The sequence below is a fragment of the Rhipicephalus sanguineus genome, chromosome 2 (genome assembly GCF_013339695.2).
Source record: "Rhipicephalus sanguineus isolate Rsan-2018 chromosome 2, BIME_Rsan_1.4, whole genome shotgun sequence".
Classification (NCBI taxonomy): domain Eukaryota; kingdom Metazoa; phylum Arthropoda; class Arachnida; order Ixodida; family Ixodidae; genus Rhipicephalus; species Rhipicephalus sanguineus.
In genome coordinates, this window is record NC_051177.1 from 112590130 (window position 1) to 112614513 (window position 24384).

The following is a 24384-nucleotide window of genomic DNA, read 5'->3' on the forward strand; positions in this document are numbered from 1 at the left end:
GCCGTTGTAAAGCCAGATAACTCCTCACATTTCTCCCTTTAGTGAGCCGGTAATTGGACTTGCGCGGTCTCGCCTATCTCTAGCCGAGTCGAGTTTGCGGCACACCATAAACATGTTTCATGGCACCTAAGCTAGGTCCCCGTCTTGTGGATTGCTGCCAACGTCGTATCTGCACCTCCTCGGATGAGGCCCCGTCTCGCCTCTTGACGAAAGAGGCCAGAATTTGAATACGCAGACGTGCTACTTGCGCCCCTATTACACTCTGCATATCTGGCGGTTCATGCATGCATGCAGCTTTTGCATGGATGAAAAGTCCAGATCTGTAAAGGCCTTCTGCACACTTCTGATTTCGGGTGTTTGTTTGTGCATTAATCACACAACCGCAAATATGTGCCCGTATAATATATAGACATCAATTTTAAAGATGTTTACTTATTATACATATATATATATATATATATATATTTTTTTTTTTTTTCATATATACACACGTATATTCCGGGTCTGTTAAAACAAAAGCGTATGCTAGCTGGCTCTTCACCTTCAATACAAAAACAGTGTGAAGAACAGGGCACAGAAAAAGACACGAGCAAAATGACAAACTGTGGGTGGTGGCAAGGGTCTCATCTGATGCAGAAATAACACTTCAGATTTTCTTGGAGTTTTGTATAGATCGGTTCATTCTGAGCACTGCGCATAAAAGATTTAATGCACTTTCCAAGTAAAGGGCATAAGCACCAAATTTTTCGTGAATGATTACTTCATGGAAACTTGCCATTCATTGAGTAAGCAAGTCTCACGTCTGCAGCTTATCAATTTGCTGGTTCAGTTGAGACAAAGCTATTGATTACTTAACAGTTTGGACATGTTTTCATTTGTCGAAAGTGAGGCTGTAGCCCTCAACTCAACCAGCACGTCACTCCACACCAGATGCATCTATGATGTACTGTTGATATTTATCATTATTCTGTTTGTGATCGAGCACCACATGTAATCCTGCCATGCCACATGTGGTGTAATTGTATTAAATTGCGTAAAAAGTTATGTTGCTGAGTGGATGCTACAAAACTTTTCGTTTTATTTCCATTTCATTCGACGGACGTTTTTCTCTAACATTACTACTCAGTCCTGCTAGAAAAATCTCTCTTGAAACGTCCGTATAAATTCTCTGGTTTTATGTGTTCTCAATATGATTAGAAACGGAAAGAACCACGCAATGGGGGGTGCTTGGGGATAGATGCACGGAAGTGCCGTGTGTGCTTGCCATGCGGCAGAGTGCTCATGACATGGCTCCGTTTGCGAGTATGCCTGCTGTGCCTATTTTTGCTAAACTTTGCTGATATTTATCGAAAAACAGCAATCACCGTTTCCGATCTGCCAGCGGGCTGATTTTCCTCCCAAGTCTTGACTAAACGTGGATGTGCCATTCCCTCGGCACGAATCTCAGAGAACGAAAAGGAAATTAAACGACAGCAGCAGTGCTAAGCGAGTGCACTTGCTTAGCACTGCTCTTTTGAGTGTTTCAGTTTAGCACACTTTATCAAAAGCGCTATGCAATGTGTCAAGGAGGAACCGATGGGCCGAATCGATTTGTGGACCGTTACAGGCTGCCGTTGCTTTGAATTCGAGCGCAGTTAATCAACACCTGCATTTTTTGGGGTTCGACAAGCTAGTCATAATAAATTCATAACTTATCGATTTCAGTTTATGGAGGTTTAAACCCTGAGTTACCTTTTGCAGCAGCTGAGTGCTTTGCATGGGTTTTCCAGGCTAATGCTAGCCAAGTTTAAAGAGAAACAAAAGAAGAATTTGCAGAACATATGGTTATTAGATCTATGCAGTGTTCAGCAATCTGTCCTCTTCCAACACAGTGCATTTTCACTTTTCAGGGGATATAAAGCTTTGTGTGTGTGTATGCATACTAATGTAATCGACATTTGATGATTATATTAATAACAGCTTTCAATGGTGCAATTTGCTTTCATCAATCGACATAACCATTATGCATCATTTTCGGTTCATTGTAGTCTGGTGCGTTTATGCCTCATGTGGGACAGCGTTTCAGTTTGGCTAACACCTAAAGCAGTGCCAAGCGCAAGGAAATGTGAAAGAGCAGAATGCTCAGAACTGAAATTATGTGCGTGTCAAGAGACCTGATTAAAAAACTTGCGTGGCTATCACTTGTAGCTGTCGGGGTGTTAGGCCTTTCCGTAACACGTTTTCAATTGTTCTGACGAATGCCATATGTATCTGAGACGAGCTGCACACGTCTATTTCTGTGCATTGCGGTATCTTTTGTTTTATCAAACAATGGAAGTGCAACCGCAGTGTTTGTATTTTTGCGTTGTCATGAGAAAAGATTATAAGTGGGTTTTTGGTCAGTGACCTTTCGGGCTTGCGTGTTTTGACAGATTGAATTAGGCCACTCGGAACAAAAGAATTGTGTAGGGTCTTATTGTGAAGTTCAGCTGCAGAAGTACTTCGTTCAGCGGGACTGTTGTTTGGCAGGTCAATTTCCAGCCAGCTGCGTGGTGTGCGTTACACTGGACCCTGAAGGGTCAGTTACCCTAAAGGTCATTGACCTGAAAGCCAACCTAACAGCTTTTTTTGTGCATTACTATACAAGCAGCAGTAGTGTTGTTGGCTGATGTTTGGTGGCAGATATTTTGTGTTGCCACAAAAATAAAAGCGTGCAGCTTTTCATAAAAGAGCACGCAACATTTGAGAATGAGCTGAATGTTCCACAGTATACCATCAATTGTCATGCACGGCAACGAGGTTTTGTGTAGTATGGTTTGCAAGTAAAGGGAGTGCCAATTATTTCCATATCTATGACAGCTCACTTGTACCACTGGGCTTGACAACAAGTTCTTGTTTATATATTGCATAGCCTCAGTCACTTTTTGTGCGAGTCAGTAAGTTACATTGCTTTGAATACTGCCATAGCATTTCATCTAGGACGGGGCTATACTGTATCCTGACAATAAATGTTACCTATGTGTGTTATGTTTTCCTGTTATATAATCAAACACTGTGTTATAATTATGGGAAATTGGACGTAGAAATTAACTTCTTGATGCTCATTATGTGTTGCACAGTGATATTGGTGAAAAATATTTGAAATATACCGTTTCATTATACGTGCTAACTTGTTATATGCTTCTTTGTTGGTTACATCGAGATTTGGTGGAATTTCTATGCTGCTCTTAGAACATGTCTGATTTGTCGTGGGTTTACACCATCTCAAGTACACTGGCACGATTTAGGTGAGACCTCCATGACTGCAACAAATTTATATAGATATACAGTTTCCAAAGAATATTCCTGGCCATTGGTTTAATTATATAAAAGGAAGTCACAGTGAAAAACATAACAACATTAAGGTTATGTTTTTCACTGTGACTTTCTTTCATATATATATACATACACACACACTCACGCACACATTACATATGCAGAGCATTACCTGCTACCTTCCTTCCGTGACTATAGCAACTTCTACAGTGCTTGGAAAGTCATCAACAGAAAGTCATGGAAGTGTGGTAGAGAAGTTTGAGTGCGGTATTTATCGTCTTATCGAGACATGTGAAGCCCTTGGCTCTATTCAGCAGCTCTTTGTGACCGAACTTTGATCTTTGGACTGTATGATAAGACACGTGATCTTGCTAAGATAAGAGGTAACGAGATAGCAAGGTGTACCAAATGATAATTTCTGAGTGGTGCCTGAACTGTTGTCCAGCTCTTGCAGTCATCAGCATCCAGTCTTGTCAGCTCAAACTCTTCAGAAACTGTTCAGTTTCAACGTGTAACTGGTTACATGTCACCTAACGTCACCATATATCATCATGTCATATATTATCATGTCACCATATATTATCACGCACTTTCAGTGACTAATTGATGCAAAGGGAAAACTGCGCACTTGAAATTGTTTATGCTGAGGTGTTGCCTCACATACCTGCTTTTAATGTGTGAGCTTTTTGTTGCAACTCTTGCTGTTGATGTTGTGATACGGATATTGAGTGAGTAAATAAGCGCTATCAAGCCAGATATATGCGCAGGTATTTGTCTCCATATGTGCAGTTCGCCAAAGGGCAAACAGAACAGTGAGGTTTTTTATTAGTGAAGTAAATCTCATCTATGAGCATAATGCTCACTTCTAATATGATGCCATATTTTGGCTGCAATAACGATGCGCATAACTTGCACGAATTGTTGCAGCACGAGGTGCAGACACATTTGTGCAGCCCATGCAATACGTCCATGGTGGAATGAAAAATGCATCAAGCACCTCAATGCTGTAGCTTGCAGACTAAAATTCTTAAGGGTGTTCTTATGCACTCTATCAATTCATGTGTCGGTGGCTTAGTGGTTGAAGTATTTGGCTTCTGTGTTATACGTTGTGTGTTTGAATCCTGTTAAAACCATATATATTCAAATTTTTTTATATCTAATTTAAAAAAAAAAGCATTTTTATGTGTTATTTCTACTTTCCAATTTTCTTTTTCACTGTTGGTTAGAGGGCCCTCCTATTGCATGTGGACAATTTGCGGGTACCATTCCCATTCTTTTTGTTCATAATGAGGCTTCTAATGCTTACACATTAAAAACTGAGAAAATCTATGCCAGCGAAACTTGTCAGCATTCGCCCAAACTTTTGCAATGACCATCCCTTTATGCTGCACCACAACAACATGCACCGCTGCTTGTTGGCACTCTACGAGTAGCCTGGGAGGGTCTTTTGAGATATGTCAAACTGTGGTGGTGTTTTCCATGGCATTCATGGCGTTCTTCCTGTTTTGTGCAGCTTGCGGGCATTGCGGTGGTCGTGGTGTCGGTGATGCTGCTGCTGGACAGCAGCAAGTACTTGGCCAATGAAGGGGGCAACAGCCAGGACAGCCAGCTGTACTTCTCCATCATCTACATCCTGCTCGGCGCGGGCTGTTTCATGGCCATTGTTGGCTTCTTTGGATGCTGCGGGGCCCTGCGTGAGAGCCCCTGCATGCTCTGCACCGTGAGTACCTCGCCATCATCAGTCCCGAGGGATTCCTTCGGACTCGGCTCTCGCGTTTCCAGCTCCGTTCCAAAGGCTACTCTGACGTCTGTACATTCCCTGAAATGCTAGACTAGCTCATGCCTGCCAAATTGCTCTTGTGATTGTGAATGTATCCTCCAGTTTGCTAACACTTCCGCACTGTACAGTCACAGGAAGTGGATGCAGCAAGACATAGTTGAAGCAGTCCGTGTCTGCAAACTGTTCAAAATCGTGCGTTGTGCAACCTTAGATTGCCCTGCTCGGCAGAGAACCTTCTCTGAAATGCCAAGAATGCTTGCTACAACTTGTTGCTGCTAGTCGAACAAGTAATGTAAATTGTTTGAATAATCAACATAGAGCAACGCTTGTCATTTAAAAGTGAACTCGTAGTCACACTGAAAACAGCATGCCACCATTGTTAGGGTGGCTATCATCATCATGCTGCACGAACTCGTCATCCATAGTTGCCACCTTGTGATAGCAATGGCGGTGATGCTGACGAAGTGGACCCCTGACTAAGCTTTTGCAAATGCTGTTTTGGTTTTCTATCAAATCTCACAGCCCGATGAATTTCCAAATAAATTCTCTCAAAGAAAGAAACAAAGTTCATGCAGAAGGATAGGATAAATGCTGTTATGATTCATTCTGAGTCGCAGCTATCCCGCAACACTTTTCCTGAGGCAATTTGAAAACAGGCGATTTAAGGGGAGACAATAGTCTGGTAGGCAGAAATTTTTTTTTAAATTCATTTTCTAAATTATTAATTTTCATAACCTAGAATGTCTAAAAAAGCTATTTCTGAAATATCACAGACATGTAATGCGTATTTGTCAAGTTATTTGGCCTTGAAGTGAGTTTCATGGTGATTTTTGCTCACCAAAGCACCGGACGGGAACCACGATAAGTATCATGGCAGTTTCGGTCTCATTTGAAAGATGCACTCTTCTATTAGGAGTTCCTAGCACAAGAATGCTTTTTGCCCGGCAAAGGTGAAGTCAACGTGTATATATAAAAAAAAAGTCATCGCACGTCATATGTCATATGCGATAGCTAATGTAACAAGAACTCAGCAAGTACACCGTCAAAGGAATTGGGTGGCAACAAGACAACCTCCTTTGGGAGACTATTCTGATCATGGACTGTTCTAGGAAAAAACTAATGCTTATATATGTTAATACGACAACTATATTCTCTAACCTCTAAAGAATGATTCAGACGGGCTGACTTGTAGGCAAAGTCAAGGATATGAGTTTCCAAGATGTTGGACTGGGCTAGTTGGTACATAGTCACAAAGGATAAAAACCAGCGGAGAACACAGGACACAGCGGAAAGAAGTCGACGGGACAGGCTGTCCTGTCGACTTCTTTTCGCTGTGTCCTGTGTTCACCACTGGTTTTTATCCTTTGTGATATGAGTTTCCTTCCTTAGGCCTGTTGCTCCAATAAAAATTTTGTGAAACAGTTTTAGGCGCATGTATTTCCGTCTGTCTTGCAAAGACGGCCATCTAAGATCTGCTGTTATGTCAGAGGAGCTTATCATGAAGTCGAAGTTCGAGGAGACAAATCGTGCTGCATGCTTTTGAATACATTCTAATTTGGAAATTCCCGTCTCTGTACTTGGGTCCCAAGCGGAGCGTCCATATTCTAAAATAGTGAACATGTTTGAAAAGTAAAGTTTTTCCTTCAACTTAGTAGGAGATTTCTTTAAGTTTCGCTTCAGGAAGCTGAGGACCCAGGCAGCCTTAGCTGCTGTATATAGGCTTCCCAAGCAACGCTTAGCGGCGCTGCTGCTCTTGACAGGCAGCGCCATCTCTGGCAGAAAAAGAGAAACTGGGGCGTGATCAGCGAGCGTTTTCCCTTCTCACCACCGCGTTGCCGCTCGCTTCCGTGCACGTGCAGAGCTCTCGCGGTGCACTTGCGGCGTCTCACAATGTACCGCGTGCAGTGCGGCTTCAAAAGGATCTTCGAGCTTGACTGGCACTTCCGCAAAGCCAACTTGATAAAATGAGGAAGGCTCGTCAATCACGTTAACGGTGAAGAGCAGACGATCGACAACAACCACGCCCCACTCAAAGCGAAATGCATTTCCCAAGTCGCGATTACACCGTGTAGGGCGTATACCTCGAGGTAAGTCTCATTCTGTCACGTTAAAGATGAATAATGGTCCACATGCACTCCGAAATGAAGCCGTACACGCTATCGATGTTCTGCGGCGTGGACTGCGAATCATATGATTGTTGTTTTGATATGGCATGCTTACAGTAGCAGCCGTGTACTTTCGTGAACAAACGTTTGCGGCGTGCGAAAAAAAGATTATACGGCCATGGCACTGCTTCCTGAGAAGGTTAGAGTCAAGTCCTCCGTGCCGCTGGAGAATCACCCGCCGATTAAGACGCGAGGCAGCTAGCTGAGCTTCAACCACTGTGAAGCAAGACGAACTGCTCGCCTCGTTTTTTCGGCTCTCGCGTCATGCTTGCAGTCTCTTTTTATGATACCGACTTGACAGGCGTATAAAACCTGTTGCGTGAACGCGGCTAGAAAATCGCACAAAGTCAGAAGGTGGTTAATTCAAGGTTGCAATTGCAAAGCATGTATTAAGTGCCAGTTATATTTAGCGGCTTAAATATATATCACCCCAATAAAGTGACAAAAACAAAGCAAACCTGCACAACGATGTCAAAGCTTGCTGCAAATGCACAGACGTCCGTTCCGGCGTGATAAAGCAGCCTTCCCGACGCGTGAAATGCAGGCGCCGAACTTCTGACGGTGTGCCGAGTTCAGTTGAATTCAACCAACCGCGCAATGCTAACGGTATAACGCAAATGTGAACGTTCAACAACGACGGGTAGGTCCCACGAACACGGGGAATCAAAACACAAAGTTGCTTCACCTACAACCGTAACTGGACTTCAACAATGCGAGAAGACAGCGAGTAATCATTACTGTAGTCGCTGCGTGCATGCGCCCCGTTACTTACCGATTCAGGTAGTCGGAACGAACGAAAGCGATGAACTCAGACAGCCAATATAGAAGGCGAGACAGCGCTGTCAGCTATCCACGCTTGCCGCCTTTATTTCTCGTGCGACACGCCCGGGAACCGATACAGTTTAACACGTGAATCGTGTGCCTTGTCTGCACTGTTGTGGCTGGCCACTAAACCGCAATACTTCGGACCACGCTTGCGCTTCCGCGGGGTCGCTTCTGCCATCGTGGAAATGCGCAGCTTCGCACAGCAAGCCTCTCGGTTCAACGTGCCGAGCTGACGGCCCCACCGCACCGAGAGAAGAACGCGAGCGCGCGTGCTCTACCGCTACCGTGAAAGGGGCTGAGTCGGCCGCGCGACGGTTCAAAGTTTTCCGACAGAGCCGCAGCGCGGCTGGCGCGGCGCTGTCGTCGCGCCGCCCATGATAATTAACTCATTCTTATACAAAACACCTAAATACTTGTAACTTGATACAATCCACAGATTTTCACCATCAAGAGAATGTGTTATCAAAAATGGGACAGTTGTTTTATAAACTGAACAACCGTTCATTTAGAAAAACTCAGTGTCATATTCCATGTATTGCACCACAGTAATATCTCGTCAAGGTCACTTTGTAATTGGACACTATCATTTAACCCTTTGAGGGTCGAATTTTTTCGCGAAATGCAGTCCAAAAATGTGTCATTTTTTTATTGCTGAAATAAATTCTTCAGGCGATTATATTTGAGAAAAAAACTCTAAAATTTTTTGCGTAACCATAAAGTGACAAAAAAATAATTTTTGTTGTTACAAACCCACGGTTTATTCGTGAGTAACATCAGGCAAAATCCTAAAAGAACACTTATACGATTTTTTTATCAATAACAATTATGCTTTTTATCAAACAGCTCACAGACATACAGAAATACACTTAGGGAATAGTCCACATTGGAAGAATCGCCGCTCGACTCACTAGCAGCGGAGCAACCGGTGCGCACTTCCATAGCGTAAGCGAACTGCGTGAGTGAGTGCACGGAAGAAAACTGTATGGTTGTGCGCCCGTCCGGAAAGCAAAACAAGTGAAAAAGCTGTAATAATCCTGCGTCTTATCGCCAACGAGACGGAGTTAGTTTTTCCGCGTCCCCAAAACAGGAAACGCAACCGCGGCGGCGTCGTTTGTGTAATTTAGCGCCGCACGGAAACAGATGTAATCGCGCCCCGGGGAGCAATAAACGAGAGAGTCACAAGCGGTCACCCTTTGAAAGATTATAAACCAGACAGGGGCCATCAGCTTTGCCGGCGCGAGAAGCGATAACACCCGAAAGACGAAACCGAAACCAGCCGCACCGCGTCCGCGCGTTCTGACGCGCAAGTGAAAGCTGCCACTTCTCTTCGGAAAGAAAAAAAAAAAGAAAAAAAAAACAACGAAGAGACATTGGCACATGAACAAAATTTCTTGTATTCCCGAACCGTGGCAGCACATTCCAAGCAAGGGAAATGATCGAAAAAGGCGCGTTTTAAACCAGCCACACCGCAGGCGCGCTCGGCTGCGCAAGTGGTGGCTGGGTTCAAGCCAAGGCGGCCACAGATGCAGGCTTAATCCTGAGGGCCGCGGAGTCAACACGCACGCTCCAAGTCCCCAACAGAAATGACCCAGTCTATTCTCAATACACCCTCTATGTACTCCATCCTATAGAGGGCGCCCCATAACCAACTTGGCTAGAGTTACGTGTGAACTTGGCACTCACGTGCCCCCTACATCCCCCCCGTTTGGGAAAATAAAAGAAACGCCTCGCTCTCGGGTATATAACATAGCCAATGCCACAATTTCAGGCTGTACTTATTTACATTTTCGCCAAAAGGCTGTTGCATTTAGCTATTTAAATAAAAACATCTCATTTGTTTTCATACACGTGTGGCTAGTTTTGGCTACTTTCGCTGCCCTTGGCTAAAGTTGGCTACTTTTTGGCTAGTTTTCCCAATTTCTTGTCTATTTTTTGTCTTTTCGACCTGGCAACCCTGATTGAAACCATGATTCCAGTCACCATTGGGGTGGCATGCCATGCACGTGTATGACGACCAGCCTATTGCGAATCGTCCAGTGCATCCGGCGAAGGCTAATTCCAGGATCAAAATGACAAAAGCGTTGTCCCTTGGAAATCAATTGGTGCCAGCTAGGACCTTTGGCTGATATCAAGTTAACTGCAAAAATCAATATAGCTGGAGCTAAATTGAAGAGAATTTACTGGACCATGTCGGTAGTAGCTGAAGTAACAAAGGCAAATACGACCTTATACTCTTTCTGGTCTGCAGGCACTTTTCTGCAGTTATGCCAGCCGAATTTTGATGGAGGCGAAATGATGGAGGCCTGTGTACTTAGATTTAGGTGCATGTTAAAGAACACCAGGTGGTCGAAATTTCCGGAGCCCTCCACTATGGCGTCCCTCATAATCATATCAGTAGGGGTGTGCGAATATTCGAAATTTCGAATATTTTTCGAATAGTGTTTGCTATTCGATTCGATTCGCACTGAAATTTTACTATTCGAACTATTCGAACTTCCCAAAGACAAATGCAGTCAACGTCCGGTTGAAAATGACCCCTTCAGATTTTCAATATGCTTCACCTCATTACACTCGTATTGCGGCAAAGCTGCCTTTCAAGCTCCGTTGCGGTCGAACTTAGCCAAGAGACAAAGTCCGGTTGGAAATGGTCCCTAGATTTTCAATATGCTTCACCTCATCACACCCCCGTATTGCGGTAAAGCTGCCTTTCAAGCTCCGTTACGGTCGAACTTAGGCAAGAGACAGTCAACGTCTGATTGGAAGTGGTTTCTAGATTTTCAATATACTCCACCTCCTCATACCCCCGTATTGCGGCAAAGCTGCCTTTCAAGGTCCGTTACGGTCGAACTTAGCCAAGAGACCGTCAACGTCCGTTTGGAAGTGGTCCCTATATTTTCAATATGCTTCACCTCATCACACCCCCGTATTGCGGCAAAGCTGCCTTTCAAGCTCCGCTATGGTCGCAAATGTATTAACTCGAGAAAACGCTGGTTCCAACATGGAGATGTAAGATGTGGCAGAGTTGGGGGCTCAATTAATGCTGTTTTGGACCTGAAATTTGGGCAGGAAGTCCGAAAAATCGGACGCCGAAGCTTTCTAGCATCCAAAATTTCAGATGTTCTTATATATCGACATCTACTTGGCAGATTTGGAACTCCAAACTTGAAGGGAGCACACCCTTGTCCGCCACGTCAGTTGGCCTTCCACAGCAGTTGAAAGAGGAGGAGAGGCTGAGGAAATGGCATCTCTGCCTATCACGTGTAAAGTGTTGTCGGCAACACTTTGGTTGCACCAAATCATGTACATAAATACAATTCGGCCTCTACATTGCCTCACTCTTGATAAGAAAGACAACTATGAAATATGACCCCACCAGCGCTTCATCAACCTAGCGAAAAGAAACACTTTCATGTTGCGATCTCACAAGAACATACTTAGGGATTCTCTGCAACTTTTTCTGTAAGTTCACTTCGAATTATTCGAAAAATGTTTGAGAAATATTCGAAAATTATTCGAAATTATTCGATTCGATTCGCACTCAATCTTTATTATTCGAATTCGCTTCGCACCCAAAATTTTGCTATTCGCACAGCTCTACATATCAGGGTTTTTGGACATAAAACCCCAACAATTATTATTATTAGTTTTAGGCACTTTTCCAGCTTGCATTTGTGTTCAGACAGAGTTTAGCAGTTTCGTCATTGTGTGTTGGCATGTTGCCCTAGTTTTTTTACGTTCTCTGTCCTCTCTTTCTATGCAGTTCTTCATATTCTTGGTGGTCATCATCGCTGCTGAGGTGACCGGTGGCATCTGGGCTTGGATGAACTTGGAGAGTGTAAGTCTCGCAAGAAGCACAGCCTTGTTACTTGATGCTGGTAGAATCATTGTGGACTGTGGGCTGCTTGTAATTGTGCCCTTTCCTGCCAGACAGTGCCAGCTCACCCATACTGTGAGATTACGCTATTAATTAAGTTGAGGGAAAATACTTTCTAAGTCTTGCAGAGTTACACAAGGCTCATATTTGGTGTGATAACAGGCTTTGCTAAGACTGTAGTCTTTTGCTTGAAGATTGATTGCATTAATCACAGTGAGCAGTACACGTATGCACTTCAACACACCACTTTGCTTTTGTTAGTTTGCTTGTTTCACAAAAGACTTGTAGTACCGTTTGTTCTGACTGAATTCTAGGAGAGTTCATGCGGGGTGCATAAGTTTTAATACTATACGAGGTACGGTCACGGTTTATCAACAATTCCACCCACTGCAGTGGCCTGTGGCATTTTGCTGAAGAGGTATGCATACCTGCCAAGTCTCCCGGATTACCCGGGAGACTCCCGGATTTTGAACGTTTCTCCCGGTTGTACGGGTCATAGGAAAATCTCCCGGAAATCCAGTTTTGCCCCGCGCATCCAGTGCTTTGTCTGGCCACGTCTGGCCACATCCTAAATGTGCTATAGGTTATATCAGCCGTTAATATTTCGTAGATGATGCGTTTGTGTACACACAAAATCTTGGCTGACGATAGATAGAGCAAATTTATTAGAAGGCAGAGAGGTCGGCCTGAGCTTGAGCGCTCTAGCCCGACGAAATAACTGGTAAGCAAGCGACGACAGGCCTCGCACACGGAGCGATGTTATCGCATGTGCCCTTTGCGCGACGGTGACGGCCGGGTCGGTTCATCTCTGCTTCAGCCGCGTTCATCCCTAGCGCTAGAGTGCTTTTACTCGCACGTGAAACAGACGATGTGTAAGCGATGTTATCGGTTTGGACTCTGTACAGATCAGCGGTGACCATGAAATCCCGCTGACAGTGGCCATATAATTATATAATGGCTATCGCAGTACCCCCCCCCCCCCCCCCCGGTGAGTAGATCTCCCGGATTCCGTTTCTCCAAACTTGGCAGGTATGGGTATGGTATCATCTGCAATATCCCAGTGTCTTGGCACTGCTTCTCAATTGTGGCAAAGGTTGATGTCGAAGAACTTGTCAAAATTATTTACAATGCCTTCTATTGCCACAAGTCACAAATTTCATAGAGACACAGTATTAATGAGAACTGACAGACAGTAATGCCAAGGAAAGTATGGGGGATGTTATTTGTAGTACACTCAAACCTCGTTATAACGAACTCGGATATAACGAATTATCGGTTATAACGAAGTAAATGAAGAATAGCCTTGTCATAGCTACAGTGTTAAAAATAAACTTTTATAACGAATTTTCGGATATAACGAAGTTATTTTCGTGGCAGATGAGACTTTGTTATAATGAGGTTTGAGTGTAATTATGATATAAATGGGAAGAAAGTAAAGTAGACGAAAAGATAACTGCTGGCGGCAAGTTATCTTTTCGTCTACTTTCTTCACATTTATATCATAATCACTACAAATAACATCCCCCATACTTTCCTTGGCATTACTGTCTGTCAGTTCTCATTAATACTGTGTCTAACAAAGAAAAATGAGCCCTCAAAAATTTCCGAGATTTCGTGGAGTACTTGGGGCACGAAGGTACCGATTAATTATTAAACCTGTATATTATTAACCGCTCGCGAACGAAGTGCCTAACAATTCTGTACATAAAGTGCCGCAGCAGACATTGCATCGTACAACTGTAACACCTAGGTTGTACTGAAAATGCGAATTTCGTCAGCATAGTTATTTTAAATCATCATCAAAATAGTACTTTTCGATAACAAAAAGAATACCTGGAATATTTGTGCAGCTTATGCTTCCAGTACTGTGAATAAAGCATCAGGGAAAACCGCATAGAATTACGAAAATTAATTATATTAAGGGGGATTAATTAGGTGGCCTGAGGTCACAGAACTAAAAAAATTTAGGACTGTGCGCAGGGAAACGAGGAGCAGTAAGTTAATTTCACGTTCTGGGATATATACTAAATAATCATGCATGCATGGGCACATAAAGTAAAAGCTCGTTAATGTGGATTTCACGGAACCAAATGCCGTATTATTAAAAGTACTAAGAACACATCTATTACATCAATGCATCTTCATTTTCTTGATGAATACCTAAATCCAGTACTTATTTTGCATAAGAGCAGTGTAAAAGCCGTACATTGCATCATACCTGACTTCGTTCACAATGTGAATGCGGCTCAAGTCCCCGAGTCTTAAGCCAAAACTGGCTGTAAAGCATCCCTTATTACATATTGTCACCTCCAACACCACCACGCGCACGTGACGATAATGTTTTTTCGCCGCAAAAATGGCCGGCAACTGATCGTTCGTCCATCACGACATTCCACCATGTTTGAGTTCTGTGACAGTGCTCGCTCATGGCCCGCAGTCAAAGCGAAGCTACGGAATGCCGCATCCGCTGTGCACGAAACCATGGTCGTTAAAGACGTGATCACAGTGTCCACGCAGTTTCGGTTGTTGACGAACGCCTTTTTCGCACATTTGCGGCGCTTCGTGCTGGCGACTCCAAGGATCGTCCGAATTAACTGGATTGCGGCCAAATATGATCGAATCAACGAGAGTTTGATGCCATGAAACAATGCATATGCCTGCTGGGACCAGAGAACACGTCCAAATTATCCGATTTTTCGAATTAACAAGGGTGGAATTAACAAGCTTTTACTGTATATAGATTTGGTTAAACGTGGTACAACTGCTCCAGCCTATAGAAATTTAAATATTTGTGTTAAAAAATGTGTGACCGGTAACTGCTCCAAAGTGGGATTTTAGCTTCCATAGAAGCTGCGGTGAAGTTGCTTCGATCAATCACATCACTGGAAGGGAAAATTTCGCGAAGAAGTATCGCTTGAGTGACGGGCTCTGTACCGGAACAGCTCTTCCCAGAGTTACGGCAAGAACTGTTTCGGTGGCCATTTCAAGCTGTGGGTGTGCTTTGCCTGTGGGCCAATCCGATTGTGGATCACCCATGGGTCTTGTTCTTTGCAGTTTGAGAAAGCAGTCAAAGGCCAGGTGCAGCACATGATGCACAAGGACTACTCGGTGTCCGACGTGATCACCAAGACCATCGACACCATGCAACACGATGTGAGTGCACGATAAATCTCTTCTTTTTCTTCTCTTCTTTCTTGGTCTTTTTTAAATCTCTTCTTTTTTTGGTGCATGGTTGTGAATACCACCATCACTGTAGCCCAATAATTTGATGTGCCAGATGAGAACTTTGTTCATTTGTAGTGTGTTTTGGGCCAGTCATCGTTGTAACAGTGTGAGGTTTTGGTCATGTTTGTTTAGGAAAGTTTTTTTTTTTATTGCTTTGATAAACAAAGTTTGTGCAAAAGAGCATGCCACAAGCATCTATAATTCGTACTGTTTTTTAAAGCAAGCACGTTCTGGTTTTCCACCTGAAACAAATAAGAAAGGAAAATTATCACGTGGCCAGTTTTTTCTTAGACTCAACCATACGTTAAAGGGACTGTCTGCCACTCAGAAAAATTTTTTTTTGTAGTGAAAATGAGAAGATTATTTGTTTGTCACATAGGCAGTAACGAGCATATTTTTGTGCAATGAAAAATGAACTATATATTTAATTCGGCTCTGAAAGTTGTGAAAGTATGACCGCTAGCGTCGCCCAACAGCGATGTGGTTCAGTCTATTGGTAGGAACAAAAAGCTCTTGCAGTTAGACTTATTTTGTTGAAAACGAATATATAACTGAAAATTGTATTTTATCCACTTTTGGCAGCTTTCCTTTGCATCAGAGAGTAATTTTTGCTTTTTATCTCAAGCGTTTAGAAAGGTGCCTGATGGCGCTGCTGGCGATGCGTTCACCTGCTTGCCTACGGCGGCGAAACGCGAGCCACGCGAGCCCGGCTTCTGGCGCCACTCATAAGAAAAAGGAAAAAAAAACGTTCTTGGGCGTATAGCAGCACGACTGACTACAGGGAATTTTCGAACCGTGCCCGTGAGTCCTCATGCAAAAAGTGCATACCAGTATTTACCGAAGTTCTACATCGAAGAAGATTTTGCCTTCAGGTTCTGTTTCACCAAGGCGTTCGTGATGGCTGTCATGTCGCATATGCAACACAGAACACCTAACCCCAACTGAAAAACAGCAGGGACCTTATGTTCTTCTCTGAAGCACGTCTCGTGTTCATTTTAGTTGCATGTCTGGCATGCGTGAAACCACTACAGTTCGTTTCACAACACCGGCGTACCAGTGTTGCTGAAACAGACCGAATTTTCCACTCAACTGCGGTGGTTTTTCAGGCTGTCTAAACAAAGCTGGAGAGACTGTGGTAATAATATTTTATTTGACAGTTTGCGTGCTGTAAACGACCACTACGGTATTTGTTTGATTATTAAACAAAACCTAATGAAGTCTGCAAAAACTGCACGTGGTTTCCAGTTTTTGTCTTTCACCGGCACTACAATTTTCACGGCGTCCACCGACCAGTGTTCTGGGCGTTCCTACAGCAATGGAAAAAGACAGAACGCAGATAGAAAAATTCTGTTCTAAAAATGTCTACTCACTTTCCAGAGAAACTGCTGCAAGGTTGGACACTTCAGACGATATGCTCTCTATTGCGATGCAAAGCAGAAAAGCGATGAAGGATGGTAGACAGTCCCTTTAACACAGTGCCTCATATGGCTGTTAGACGTGACTTGGTGCTTCCGCGAGGCAACAGATAAAGATACGAAAGGTAGCGTAGGAGTCGTAACATGTATTTTTTCATTGAAATGTAAGTAACTATGAGAAAGAGCAAAACAGAAGTGGACGTCATACAAGTGGTTTCTCATTTTACAAGAAACTGCTTGTATGAGAGTACTGCTGATGCAATCTACATTTGTTGGTTTTGAATGCATCATATGTGAGAAGGTGCACCACAGAGACAGTTTTTATAAACTCGCGAGAAAGCATGGTTGCATTCTTTTCTATTTATTTTTATTTGTTTATACATGTACCTACAGTGTTCTTACAGGCATTTTTGTGGAGGTTTGGAGGTTTGAACGAACAAATAACATAAAAGATCAAACATAATAAGAAGCACTAAACATGCTCCATGCAGGTGCTTGACCCAACAGTATACAGCACTGCTATGCAGCAAATAAACTAAGAAATGTGTGTTATGGTGGTTTGCTGCTGCTTTTTATCGCGTGATCGGAAAGGATCACCTGTGCATTGCAACGACAAGCAGTCGCTGTGGCATTAAATACCACATCGCGCGGAGCAATACATATCCGTTATGGTCTCGCACTTTTGTAAGCAAAGGTCATTTCGGTGGCCCCTCATTTCCTGATGTTGCGCAGTTCATGTCAAGATGGTGGTGGCTGTTGGTGGGATAGGTTTAGAGGAGACTATGATGTCGTATTGTGCTCTGACTCGGATTGCAACAATGCAGAGCTCGCTCTTGATCCCTGCCTGTCCGAGCTGAATGTGCAGCCACTTGCCAGAGCAGTCAGAGACCAGAAGAGGAAACGTGTTACCACGTCTTCTGTTGCAAACAGACGAGGCGTGGGAGTTGTGATTAGATGTTGGTCGGGCTTCGAAGTCAAAGCGAGCGCGGCTCAGAGCGCTTCGAGTTGTAACATGATGCTCTGTGATGCTCGAGTTATAACGTGATGTTCGAGTTATAACGTGATGTTCGAGTTGTAACATGATGTGCGTCACAAGAGTGCTCTAGAGTGCTTGAAAACGAGCAGTCGAATATACCATTAGAGCCCAGTTCTCTTTGTGTGTGTGTGCGTGTGTGTGTGTGAGAGAGAGAGAGAGAGAGAGAGCGCATAACAATATTGGGCACACTACCCTCAGTAACAGGTAAATTTAGCATAATAGGATGGCTATATCATGGCCCCGTTAACTCTGCTCAACCGACACCATCTTCCAGCTGCGCTGCTGCGGAGTGGAGGGCCCTCAGGACTGGGCTTCGGCCCGCATCAACCAGAAGGCATCGGAACAGGGTGGTGGCGCCCTGGCAGCTTCCGTTGAGGCTGGCATCCGGAACCTGGGTGTGTACCAGGTGCCACGTTCGTGCTGCGTTGAGGAGGATTCGACCACCTGCGACATCAACCGCCAGTTTGGTGGAGGGGGCTCCCTGCTGCACGGCCTGCACACACAGGTGGGCACCACTTTGTTTTCATTTTTTCGAGGTGTGAACACAGACAAAGTATGAAACCTGATTGTGAGACCCTTACAGACGAATTATTTTGAGTGTTCGGCTAGTGGCAATGAATTTCATCGCACGTTCTCACTGTTGTGGAGAATGGGATGCATCTCAGGAGGGACTAGCGAAGTGGTTAGTACGCCATTGCAATGGCAGTTGTTGAGTAGTCAATCGATACATCAGGACAACGAGCATCCTATCAACAGTGCAGAGCACAACCAATCTTGTATTTCATAGCATACAGCGTGCTGCCTAAGAGGGATGATGGTGGACATTAAGTAAACAAAGTTGCATTTTGTGATGATAAAGATTGCTGGCCTTGTTTTCTTACTGCCAGAATTGGAGGCATGTGATGTTCTCATTGCTAAAATCTCTCAAGCACTTTCTACTTCTGTGCTGGTGAGACCTTCAATGTCATTTTTACGTTATTTTCTACCATGAACCTATAAAATGTTGGTGCATGTTCAGTTTGGGGATGTGTTACAATCGGGGTGGGCACTGCTAAAGAAGTCTGTGTCATGCTTTCTTACATTTTTCGGCCTCTTGCCTAATTCTTCCGCCCAATAAATAGACCTATTTTATTGGTCCTGTTAGGGGTCGATATAACGAAAGTCAAATGCATAGTGAAATCTAAATGCAATTGCATTTGCCCCTGAGTATTTGTCAACAGTTATAGCCGCTGTTGGTGGCGTCAGGGTTGCGTTTGACTCGGACTCCATTTGGTATCATGATTGAGTCTTCGGGTTGAGGAACTGATGCTCAGAAGTTGGGAAAACGGATGCAAACAAGTTTAATGGCACTTTTTACAAACTTATTTACATAGTGGAAAGGTAAGATTAAAAAGTTCAGCGACGAGCGAGTGGATGAGCCATTAACCCAGGGTTCCGAGCCGCATCTCTTGCTCAGCACCGTCGTTATAACACCTCAGGCTGGCTCCTCCTTCTTGATTGTAGCCAATCACACACACAAGACACTAGCCATCGGGGCACCAGCCGATAACACAACACTGTCGCAGATGAGTCATTGCACTCGTTGATGCAGCAAAGTTCGAGCGGTCAGCGACACTCACGTGGGGGTCAACCGAGAGAACGAGAGACCAGGCAAGTTCCTCCGCCTCTCCCGAGTAGTTCAGGAAAGGGTAAACGGCGGCCCAATTGCTCTGGTCAAAGCGCACGAGCCCGGTTGGCGCCATAGCATCCCAAGCAAGGCACAGCGGCCCATTGTGAAGGCGGTGTCAACTTTGACGTCGCCATGATGTTAGTCCGAGCTCGCACCATTCTCTGCCCTTTGTGCGGTGCCCTGCACTGCAGAGAGCCTGTTTCTGGGAAGGAGCGAGGTGTCTCAAGTCGCGTGGGAAGTCACCGCCAGCCAACTCTCACAGACGACGTGCCACCGGTGGCAGTCATAACACCGCGTTTGAGTAGCGTTTGAATGCAGGAATTGGCTACGTACTCTGCCAAGGTACTTCGGGGAGGCCAATATCGTTTGGGTGCCACTCACTGTGCCAGTTTTCACAGTCAAGGTGTTGTTTGAGCGAGGCATCAGTTGTATAGACATAATCGATCTCGTATAACTGCCAAGTTGAGCCCACTAGATCGTGCACCCTCTATGCCACAGGAAAATGTATCCTGCTGCGTGCCCCCTCTTTACTTGCAGCTTCCATAGGCTTGAATTCAGTTGTTTGAATACCTACGGACGAAGAGCAACAGCCCCATTTTCAGTTGTGTTAATCGCGAGTTTCATTCTGCAATTTTGTAAAGAGCAGCGAAACATTGAGCGTCATATTTTATCCCTTCCAACACCCCCAATTCTTTTTTTTTTGTTTTCCTGTTTGCAGGGTTGTGGAACAGCTCTTTGGAATGGCCTGTACAACAATCTCGTCCTCGTCTGTGCCATTGGCCTGGGCATTGCAGTGTTGCAGGTGAGTAGTGTCCTTAAGACTTGGGGCAAGACGCCGACGTCTTGCACAGAAAGCTCGACCAAGTTGGTGACCAATGGCCACTGATCGACAGGCTACTGCTTTGATCCAGTCGCTTGCTGCTCACTTTTTCATTTGTGTTACTGCAGTTACAAACCTACCGAATGAATTGGCAGCACAGCAGCCAGACTTCAGAATAAGCCTGCACTTACTTGAGGTCGTAGTGGCCATGTGAACAGATGTGAACAGCATCATTTGTGAAACATTCGGGTGTAGTGTTGTTGGGCAGGTTGCGCTTCTTCTCATTGTGAATATATTAGTTGCCACAAGTCACTCCTTGGTCACATGTCGCGTTTGGTCACACGACTTCTGTTGATTGCCGGTGTGTATGTACCCTTACGCTGGTACTCTCTGGAAGTGTAGGCTGCAATATAAGCCATCGATAGACTAGCTGAGCAGGAGCTGAGGCACCATCTGTGCAGGTACTATTGTGTATATGCATTTCTTCAAACAGAAAATGCAGAAGACGTTTCATACTACCGTATTTTCCGGTCTATAAGTCACACCCTTGTATAAGTCGCACCCCCCTCAAAATGGCAGTTTTTCCGAAAAAAAAAACGTATATAAGTCGCACCGGTGTACAAGTCGCACCTGCTCACCCGTTCATCGAGTGCCGCGTCATGAGAAAGCACTACGAAAATTCATGCTAGAGGCAGCCGTCGCGCTTGCAAGTTTCCAGCTGTTTGCACACACGCGTGCGAGCTCTTCCCAACATACATAAACACAATATTTTCAGTCAGAAGTATCTTTATTGCGATGGCTAGCAGCGTTCAGTCAAATCCATCGAAGTCTTCTTCTTCCGAGTCGCTGACAAATAGCGCAGCTATTTCGGGTTGTACTCCGGGCACGTCATCCTCCGGCACGTCACTGTCGTCCTACGACTCGCTCGATTCGGACTCAACATCGGTCACGCAGGGGATCAAACCGGCCTTGCGAAAGCCCGCCACAATGATCTTGTCAGATACAGTAGAACCCCGCTGTTACGTTCCTCACTGCTGCGTTTTCCCGGCTGTTACGTCGTTTTCCGCCGGTCCCGGCATAGCTCCCATAGGATACAATGTATTGGGAACCCCGCTGTTACGTCGTAACTGTCGGCCCGTTCCCGTATGATACGTCGCGAAGTGCGCTCGGAGCCGACCGAGTGACTACCAAAGAGAGCCGCCATGGTGCATTTTCACGCAGCTTGGCCTCGTTTGACCGTAATATTAGCCGCATGAGAGGCGCAAGCAACAGAATCTTTCAATTGATGCAAACAAAAGCATTGCCTTCGAGATTCAAATTGCAAAGATGGCGTCTATGACGTAACTGCTCGCGAAAGCAAGGCCTTCGAGATTGGCATTTACTATTGACAAAAGCATACCCAGTAAAAAAAAACAATTGGAACCAATTGGAAAATTTCCACCTGGTTCCATTTGTGAATTAGTACACAATTGGGCCATTTGGACCAATTGGTTGCATGCCAATTGGGTCAAATGGTGCAGTAGCACATAACCAATTGGGCCAATTGGCTGTATTCCAATTGGGCCACTTGGTTGTACTCCAATTGAGTCAAATGGTTCAGTCAGCACATAACCATTTCGGCTAATTGGTTGCATTCCAATTTGTTCAAATGGCGCAGTTTGCACAGAAAACATCAGTCTGTAAAAGTGTTCAAGCTAGACGGTGGTGAGCCATGCCCAGGTGAAATTCCAGGATTAATCATAAAGTAGAATTGAAATTGGCCAGAACTTGCACGGATCTCAGCTGGCTGCTATCGCATGTCGCTTAGTTGGTTCCTACTTTGAGTTGGCTCAGGACCTGCTGGTCCAGCCAACTGCACACAGTCAAGGCAGCATGGTGGGGAAACTCATAATTTATTTGAACACTTGCAACACGTTTTCTTATAATTGGAAGATATCCTCAGATGAGCAGTGTGCTTGCGCATATCCTTGTACACCACCTGAAAGAAATGAAGGCAATAATGACTCATTAAACGTATGCAATTACAGCAAACGTATAGTTTTACCAAATAACATGCGTGGCAGGAGCCCATTCGCGTTTAGAAGTACAACGTTAAAATGAGCCCAGTCTGACAAGCACTCGCACAGTTCATGCTGTAGGAAAACGTTCGCCATCGCGGCGGCCCATCATTTACAGTGCTCCGCAAGATGACCCGAAAGAAACGGCCAGGTTCGATCCTGCCCGCAGCGGTCCCATTTCAATGGAGGTGAAATGCGACCCTTACGGCAACCAATTATTTTTCATTCAATTAGAGCTGTGCGAATAGCAAAATTTTGGGTGCGAAGCGAATTCGAATAATAAAGATTGAGTGCGAATCGAATCGAATAATTTCGAATAATTTTCGAATATTTCTCAAACATTTTTCGAATAATTCGAAGTGAACTTACAGAAAAAGTTGCAGAGAATCCCTAAGTATGTTCTTGTGAGATCGCAACATGAAAGTGTTTCTTTTCGCTAGGTTGATGAAGCGCTGGTGGGGTCATATTTCATAGTTGTCTTTCTTATCAAGAGTGAGGCAATGTAGAGGCCGAATTGTATTTATGTACATGATTTGGTGCAACCAAAGTGTTGCCGACAACACTTTACACGTGATAGGCAGAGATGCCATTTCCTCAGCCTCTCCTCCTCTTTCAACTGCTGTGGAAGGCCAACTGACGTGGCGGACAAGGGTGTGCTCCCTTCAAGTTTGGAGTTCCAAATCTGCCAAGTAGATGTCGATATATAAGAACATCTGAAATTTTGGATGCTAGAAAGCTTCGGCGTCCGATTTTTCGGACTTCCTGCCCAAATTTCAGGTCCAAAACAGCATTAATTGAGCCCCCAACTCTGCCACATCTTACATCTCCATGTTGGAACCAGCGTTTTCTCGAGTTAATACATTTGCGACCATAGCGGAGCTTGAAAGGCAGCTTTGCCGCAATACGGGGGTGTGATGAGGTGAAGCATATTGAAAATATAGGGACCACTTCCAAACGGACGTTGACGGTCTCTTGGCTAAGTTCGACCGTAACGGACCTTGAAAGGCAGCTTTGCCGCAATACGGGGGTATGAGGAGGTGGAGTATATTGAAAATCTAGAAACCACTTCCAATCAGACGTTGACTGTCTCTTGCCTAAGTTCGACCGTAACGGAGCTTGAAAGGCAGCTTTACCGCAATACGGGGGTGTGATGAGGTGAAGCATATTGAAAATCTAGGGACCATTTCCAACCGGACTTTGTCTCTTGGCTAAGTTCGACCGCAACGGAGCTTGAAAGGCAGCTTTGCCGCAATACGAGTGTAATGAGGTGAAGCATATTGAAAATCTGAAGGGGTCATTTTCAACCGGACGTTGACTGCATTTGTCTTTGGGAAGTTCGAATGGTTCGAATAGTAAAATTTCAGTGCGAATCGAATCGAATAGCAAACACTATTCGAAAAATATTCGAAATTTCGAATATTCGCACACCCCTACATTCAATACTATACTCTGACTAGACGTCAAATGAATTCACTTGCACATAATCGCTAGCACTTTATACAGACACATGTGCTCCATAAGGCACAGGCATTACACAAAGGATGCTTACATAAACCGGCATGTAGTGTACTTCGCGCATTTCATCCCATACTGCAGCAAGGTACAATGACACCATGCTTACAATAAAGAACACAAATACTCAGGACAAACGTTCGCTTACACTCCAAATATGTAAGCGCAATACTTACATGGAAGAATCAGAGCTGAGGAAATCGGTAACCCTCGATCGACGCTGGCGAAGCGATCACCGCATGGTACAACGAATACAGCACCAAAAACCACTCGAACATGCTGACGTTGACTTGTAACACTTTCCACAGATAAAAGCGACCAAAAATAAATGTCTCATCTTAATGTCACCAAGGTTCCTTTAGCAAACATGCTGCACTATGGAACATGCCGCACACACACATGGAAAGAGAAGAGCACCACGACTAGCCCGGAGACTAGCCGCTGCCGCTATGTGCGAACCTACCAAATCTACTGGGTCATAATAATATTTGACCACCGCCTGTAATGCTCTTAACTGTAATTTAAAAAAAATGCAGCTTAATTTTTAATGTAATATTCACATTATAAAGTACGTTATTATTTAGCATTTGTATCGGGAAACAGCAAGAAAAGATACGAGACTACTGCTACTGAAATGCGACTATTGCTGCTGTGCTGTCAACAAAAATGCCGGCAATGCGGCGTTCATCGTGGCGGCAGTGGCGGCACAAAG

At 44.4% G+C, this 24384-nt stretch overlaps 1 protein-coding gene across 2 annotated transcripts in view; it reads left to right on the plus strand.

Moving 5' to 3' along the window:
- LOC119383532 (CD9 antigen) overlaps positions 1-24384 on the plus strand; it is a 112682-nt gene that overhangs the window by 75068 nt on the left and 13230 nt on the right. For both annotated transcript variants that reach the window (XM_037651732.2, XM_037651731.2), the window contains exons 2-6: positions 4808-5014; positions 11825-11899; positions 14993-15091; positions 17889-18119; positions 20002-20085. In XM_037651732.2, coding sequence (XP_037507660.1) covers positions 4808-5014; positions 11825-11899; positions 14993-15091; positions 17889-18119; positions 20002-20085 — 696 coding nt within the window. The remainder of the gene's footprint in view (positions 1-4807; positions 5015-11824; positions 11900-14992; positions 15092-17888; positions 18120-20001; positions 20086-24384) is intronic.